Genomic DNA, 7,741 nt, shown 5'->3' with positions numbered 1-7,741 from the left:
TTCTCTGAATATACAATATTTTAATATACATATAAAAATATAGCCCTGCTGTGTATATACTTACAACTCTACAGAATAGCCTTTCCCCACAACACCTTCTCTCTAAAGCAGGATAGAACCTGATGCATTGTTATTCAACTGGTATCGTAAGAAGCCGCAAAAGCATTTATTCTTAAAGCAGCAGCCACTGAAGCCTCTCAAGGAAATAGACTTTCCTTAAAGACTCCCGCCAACACCTGGGAAAGGGAAGGGGCAGAGTACGGAAGTCTGAAAAAATAGACAAGATCTTTCAGAGTAATCTGACAAAAAATATAGACAGTGGCATATCTCCTGGCTAGTGGACTTGTCACTCAGTGGTGATGTCAATCTTCCTCACAAGGCATTGCCTTAAATAACTGGCTCAAAATATTGAAATCCAACACAGAATTTTCATTCTAAACCTTGAATAGATAAATAAAAGTTTAATAAAAGCTCCTAGATGCCTCTCAATTTATAGAAACATAGCTGTCAATTTTTTTTTTGTCCATACAGTAGAAAAAACAGTAGAAAGGCAGAAACAAGCCCTCCTCACGACCACACATTCACATTGGCAAACAACTTCAGAAAACCTTTTCATTAAAAGGACATGGAATGCTAGTAGACAGACAGACACACTTCTATCCTTTGTTAGCTCGGCTCTAAGGAGCTGTAATGAACACTTGCTCAGATGGAAGACTGACTTCACCCTATGCAGTCTGACACACAAGTTCTCTCTCTCGGTCATTGGTATCGAAAAGCATATCGTTGGGTTAAAAACGGGGGGTGGGGTGGGGGCGAAAAGACAAGTTGCAATCAAAGTGGTAAGGACACTTTGACCTTCGTTTCAAATAGTCCCGATGCTTCATGTGGATTCAGCAGAGCCTAATCAACACAGTTAGTATTTCAAGAATTGAGCTTTCTGTTGAGCAGTGGAACACAAGTCCGCTCTTGTCCCTTAAGCAACTCAGGGGAAATGCTATTGCACCTCAGTAGACCCAAATGCCTGTGTCTGTAACAAGTGCCACTATGACATCTAGTGGCACACTTGTGTTAAGTCACACTATTGTACATAGCCTGGAGCTCTCTGCTCCCCGTTCACCAAAAGGTGAGGATGATTTTCTACATTCAATGTAGAGATTATACATAGATTTAGACAAGCGTTTGTCGGTTGCATTTCCTCGATTTTTCTCTCCGGGACAGTTTCCTTTTTTTCCTGCCTACTTTCTGTGGGCAACACCCAGTTCGACAGCCGAGTTGTCCCTGGCATCAACCACTCTGGATGTACTTTTTTATTACTACACAGCCATGTCGGAACACAGGGCACGGCATATTGGGGAGAAGCGTCCACGTGTTTGTCTTCGGATCGTAGGCTTCCATGTTTCCCAGCGCAGGGCCTTCACTACTGACAATTCCACCCGTGGCATAAATCTTTCCATCAAGAACCACAGCACTGTGCAAAACAAACAAACAAACAAAACAGATGCTGTTAATAATATTTAACTAATCAATCCCTACCTTTAAGAATCAAACCAGCTGTCTGGAAAGAAAAGTCCACAGTCCTTTTCAGCTGTAATACCAGCAACCATTTTTTGGTTAATTCTGATAATGTTTCTACTGTGTAAAAAAAGCTATTTCAAGTTAAATTGGGGGGGGGAGCAGGGAGGGACTGGCTCTGACAAGCCACAATATGGTATAAGTCATGCAGGCAATGTGGAAAAGTCCAAGAATGCTTCACACTTGTGGCACTCTATCTACAAATGAAAACAGAACACTCTAGAACTGCTGTTTCTACCAATTCCTGGAAGCGTGACCTTGTCTTTTCCACCAGCTGTGGCAGTTGATGTTATTATATCATATAGACCGATTTGCTTTTAACCTACAAAATTACCTGGGTTGAGAATGTGTGGCATAATAGCTCACCTTTTGTGGGAAATGCAGGATTACTGAGCATCTCCAAAACAGGATGCGTCTGTACATAGAGTATTCAGTGCATGGACTGCATATTTAAAAGAGCCTTCTGTTGTGTGTTATTTTATAGGCACAACACACGCACAGACAGACACAGGCAACAGGTGACCACACTTGTGGCAGCATGCCACCACTCACTATTATGATAACCTGTCACATGACTGACAACTAATGAGTTGCCTCAGGGGGCGAAAACATTGCCAGAAACTCTAGAAAATGTTACGGGTTTGGGGCAGGCTGATCCTCATTTTTTCTTCTTCATTGATCAGATGATGCAAAGGGAAATGTGAATCCCCCCTCCTCCTCAATTCATAGCTTTCCCCTCCACCTGGGAACCTTCTACTTTTTGAAATATCAGATCCTTTCGGATTGATTCAATCGTGTGAAAGCATGAAATGATATAGAAAGGTAGTACGAGGTGTGCATGCAAACACACTCAAAGCACCTGCTCACCTTCCCCTTCACATCTTGCCTCTTATCTCATTAAGAGCTAAGAACACACACACATGCACACACACACGCACACAGAAACACACAGCAGAGCCAACACACACTCTTCCAAGCAACTCCTCTCTCCCAAGAAGCTGCTTTCTTATTATTTAATGCTTCTCCTCCTGAGCATCACTCACATTATTTTAAACAATTTAACATGGCAAAGGTCCTTGTAGGAAGCTGGCAATCAAGATAGGGAAAAAACTGTCTCATTGTCTATTAATGCAGTTGTTTGAAGAAAGTGTGAAGGCAGGAGGAGAAGGGGATGACAGAGGACGAGATGGTTGGACAGTGTCACTGAAGCTACAACATGAATTTGACCCAACTCTGGGGGGCAGTGGAAGACAGGAGGGCCTGGCATGCTCTGGTCCACGGGGTCACAAAGAGTCAGACACGCAAACAGGGCTGTAAGTAAACCTACAAGCACTTCGATTCAACTGTGGTCACCTAGGCTGACTGAATACCTGCCCTTTGTTATGTGAAGTTTGGCATCCTTTTTTATTGCTGGCAATGTGGGCATGATATTCTGCAGCAACATCAGACTGTTTTCTGGCCTCTACCCTGAAAAAAGATCAAGGATGGGGGACAGAGAGGGAAACTAAGTCTACTACACTTTGATAGATGGTCCCTGTCTCCCATTCCTGATCTTCTTTCTCTCACATATTATTCTATTCAGTTCCTCAAGGATTTTATAGGGATTTGGAGTGCTTCTGCCCCATGCAACCCAGGACACAGCGCAACCCGCCATGCTCCTTTGGGGCCGATGTTCTTTTATGTGGAGCACAACACATCTAGAATCTGAGAGAAGGCTACGGAAAAGTTATGGCTATTCCTTGCAAAATCTCATTTTAAATCACTCTCAAGGGTGTGCAGTGTGGGTCTTTCTTTGTAAAATGATGCTTAATGGAACCTTTGTGAGGGAAATGAAATTGCTTAAATTAGGGCACCTGATTGGCTGTCTCTATTGGATTGAAAAATTTACATTACATCAAATTCAGTGCCCGCCCGCCCGCCCACCTTTCTGTATTTGCTGAGTTGCTGCTTTACATCAACATGAAAATAGCTTGCTAGGAAGCTATGGTTCAAAAAACAACTTTTCCTGTGCTCTGAACATAAAGGTGCAGTTAGAAAAATGGGAACGAAGGGCCAAAGTGATGTGGGGGGAGATGCTCTTTATTAAAACAGACTGAAGCAATTATCTCACTTTTCCTTCCAACCTATTACTTGGCATGCTTTGTTTGGCAGTTCTTCCATAGATGAGGCAGCTGCCCCCATCTCTTTTCTCGCTCTCAAAGATGATTGATCTCATTCTTATTTATCCCCAGATTTCCACATGTTTGCTTAGCCTCGCAATTATCTCTATGACAAAATACAATCTGGACAGGCTGGAAAAGATCGGCCATGCCCTTCATCTTCTTCTGCCTCCTTGCTTCTGATTACCTTACCAAAGCTCTAAGTCAGAGGTGGGTGTGTTTAGCACCACTCTTTCATTCCCATAATATTTTGCTACTGGACATTCCACTTGGGCCTTTCAGATATGAAGCCCAAGATTTCTGCAGAATGTTTTTAATTTTTAATTGATGGCCATAATGACATATAAAGGGTTGCCCTACAAAATGTCATCATCCTTGGTGAGGCATGGCAGCATTTATTGTATTGTATTTCTATTTTGGGGTCATATGACTGCAGTGTTTTGGAAATTTGAAGACTAGGACACATGGAGAACTTTGAAAAATTTCTCTCTGGACTATATTCCTAAAATCTCCCAGTCACCATGCCTAGGTGATTCTGGAACTTACAGGTCCAAAAATATAATTTTTCTAGGCTGATCTTAGGATATCCCTGGTCCAAGATGTCATCAACCAAATGCAAGATCCTGAGTACGCAGCTAGTATGCAATTGCAATAACTTAGTGCTTCAACCTTTTCTTCAAAAAAATGTTGATTTTTACACATGGCGCTTCTCTGTATGTTTGTTTCTTTTTTGCTTTATTCATTGCAAAAAAAAAAAATTACTCAAAGACTTTAAGGAATGTTTAGCCTGCTTTTCAACCAAACAACAACAACAACCCAACAGTGGTCTATCAAATTCAATAATCAGACAGTCACATTTCTTAAGCTCACAGTGTAGAAAAAGATTGGGAGAAAGGAGTTTTAAAAAATCACAATGGCGGTCAATTTAGTTGCCCAGATGGGTGAGAAAAGAAAAGACCTCTTCTGCACTTGAATGTATTCAGCTGGACACTGAGAAGAGTGCATCAGAGCTGTAAGAAATCCTTGGTGAGGCATGGCAGCATTTATTGTATTGTTTTTCAACATCCACTACAAAACGGACTTAAGAATTACTCAAGGCTCTACGATGGGGAGGCCAGATGGAGAAGTTGGCAATGCAAAACACTGACCATTGAAGAGGCTACGCATAATTCCCCCTTACTGGAAGGACGTCAACTGCTTTTGTGTGTGAGAATTGTCCTTCCATTAGTGCCAAGCATCTCGCGTTCATTACGCTTGAAATCTAGGTGAGACCTCAAAGGCTATTTAGATGGCTTTAAATGTATTCTGTGCACCACTTTGTGCTATGGATTGAACGATGGCTTGGAAGAAGAAGGAAAAATAGACATAGACCTCAACCGGCAACAGATTCCTTCATAACAATTCTTTCAGAGTATTGGGTTTTAAGAGGGTTCATACAAAGCCCATCATCCGTGCCCACTGAAAGTTATTGCTCATAGACCAGGAATAATTAAAATGGTGCTTCCACTCAAACAATGCTCTTTAACATCTGGTGAGGCAATTAGCTTGGAGCTGAATTATCAGCAACCGTTCGCTCTTGAGGCTCCTCCGACCTTGCTCTGTTCTCAAGGGAACCACTGCACATGGTCACCAAACATGCTTAACAGCAACACCTTGCTTCAAAGCTAATAGCGGTGAGAGGTTTTCACCGTCTCTGTTTGCCTTGGCCAGAAAAGTTAATCTTTGGCTAGAAACAACATTTAAATGAAGAAATATCTTCTTTAGCTGTCCTTGAGTTTATAAAAGAAATTTAAAGTGACTAAATTAGCATTTTCATGTGCATCCCATTCTTTCTAATTCTTGCCACCCATTTTAGTAACTGAAAGCGGGCACACGGCCACACACACTAATTTATCTGGAACTGTTCCAAAGAGCCATTAAAAAAGAAGCCAGAGTGTTCCTTTTAAAAAACATCCCTGTCATGGTTTTTAGAAAAGAAAAAGGCCACCCAGAAATGTCCCAACGAAGTCTGACCTCTCAGGAAAAGTGACTGCCCCCACTTTTCCATTCTGATATAATTAATAATGCCACTGTTTCCTATGCTTAAGTATCCTGGAGTAGGATCCTTGTAGGATATTGCCAGTAACCGAAGGTATTTTGCTTAGTGGCATTCTGCTGTGCGAAGGCTGTTAAAGTCGGTTGCAGTGCATTCTCCATCTTCCTGCCTACAAACGTCCAGCTTAGGGGTTGCCTTTCCCTGACCTAGAGGGTGACCAGCCTGTTGGGAGGAAAAGCAAGGGAGGAATGTCATGGAACCTGCATGGAGCCCATGGGGCCACACTTTGCTGGCATTGCTTTTCCAAGGGAAAAAAAGTAACCCATTGTTACATTATCTTTTAAAAAACAAACTCATGATGCACTCACTCATTCCTCAGCTGAAAAAGTAAGGTTACAGATATTTTGTGATATGCAACATGTTCTTTCCAAGCTCCAGGTGGATTGCATCTTATTTATATAGTGCTTAGTTATGTGATATGACTCAGTTGTAGACGAGGCCACCACAATATTGTGACATACTGAAAGGATTTGGGGATCCCTCCCTCCCATGGTCACCTGCCCTTTGGCAAGGCCCACCAGGTGAAGCAGGCCAGCTGTTTGACCACCCAACCAATTGGCTGCTGCCTGGAGTCTGAATCTGGACCACATGGGTCGATGTTTTACAAATGTTCCTCAAATGTGGAAATTTTGGAAACTGGCAATATTTTACAATATTTCAAATGAAACAGGGATATCTCAGGGTTGCCCAGACTCAGTCTGCTGGTGGCCACCTGATAGCCATGACATGCTTCCCTGGCAAACATGATGATGATGGCATCCCCCATTGCTGACATCATCATGACTCCAAAGCAGTAGGTGCTGCTCGTCTGTTAAGGAGAAGGTGGTCACTGGCTTGAGTGGTACTTAAGCAGTGGAGCAGGTGGAGCTGCAGTCCTCCCAATCTTCTGCTTTTGGGGGGACCAACCAGGAACTTCAGGTGCCATTAAGCCATGGAGATACATGCTTGGGCCACAGCCGATCATGGTGGCCATCAACAGAGTCTACCCACAGCACTGCCCTGCCACAGTAAAGCCTAATCTCATTTGCTGGAACAGTGATTTACAGGATGACCTTCTTAAACTGGCCATTCAAAACTGAGTCCTCTTCATAGGTCCAAATGGGCTAAATGAATGCTATTTATAACAGTATGTTATAGGCACAGACATGGATAAAGATGCCAATTTTAATATATAACTGTGCAGTTTCTGGAACCCACTGTGCCCAGTGTCGTGTAGTGGATAGAGTGATGGGCTAGGACTCTGGATAGCAAGGTTTGAATCTCCACTTAGCCATGGAAACTCACTGGGGGAGTGGAATGAGTAAAATCATTCCTTAAACATCTCACTTCTCTTGAAAACCCCGATGAGGGATGCTATAAATCAGCTGCAACTTGATCGCACATGACTAATTAATTCTTGTTAACTTCCAAAGGGTAGCCATGTCGTCTCTTGTAGCAGAATCATCAGAATCCTGTGGCATGTTAAATTAATTAATATGTTTTATTTGGCATAAACCATTGTTGACATTAGGAATCTGAAGAAGAGGGTTACAGTCCACAGACATTTAATTCCTTAGTCTGGGCCATAATTTTGGAGCTGCTTTCGCTGTATACTGGTCTAAGATATTTAAAACAAATAATATGCAGATCTCAGGATTTTCTTGGACTACACTTCCCAAAATTCCTCACGCAAGATGTCCAGAATCACAAATCTGCAGACTTCTAAAACTAAGCTATATGGTGCAAGGCACTCTTTGATGACTTTGGCTTTGCATATTATATACTAAATCCTTCTCTTTCTTTCCCTCTCTCTCTCTGGGGTCGGTAGGGAGCAGATAATCAGTTTTTTTATTTATAAGTGACATTAGGTTCTGTAGAGGAATAAAATAGACAGTTGCTTACCCAAAGGCCCACAAACTTGAAAAAACAACCACCA

The 7,741-nt window shown here is 42.2% G+C and overlaps 1 protein-coding gene across 3 annotated transcripts in view; it reads right to left on the bottom strand.

Moving 5' to 3' along the window:
- The window catches only part of KLHL29 (kelch like family member 29), a 496,878-nt gene continuing 489,137 nt past the window's right edge, over window positions 1-7,741 (bottom strand). For all 3 annotated transcript variants that reach the window (XM_073002224.2, XM_073002233.2, XM_073002241.2), the window contains one exon: window positions 1-1,468. In XM_073002224.2, coding sequence (XP_072858325.2) covers window positions 1,285-1,468 — 184 coding nt within the window. In that variant the 3' untranslated portion in view covers window positions 1-1,284. The remainder of the gene's footprint in view (window positions 1,469-7,741) is intronic.

This window comes from Pogona vitticeps, chromosome 1 (genome assembly GCF_051106095.1).
Source record: "Pogona vitticeps strain Pit_001003342236 chromosome 1, PviZW2.1, whole genome shotgun sequence".
Classification (NCBI taxonomy): domain Eukaryota; kingdom Metazoa; phylum Chordata; class Lepidosauria; order Squamata; family Agamidae; genus Pogona; species Pogona vitticeps.
The sequence above is the reverse complement of the archived record's forward strand: the minus strand, read 5'-3'. Positions and strand labels throughout refer to the sequence as shown.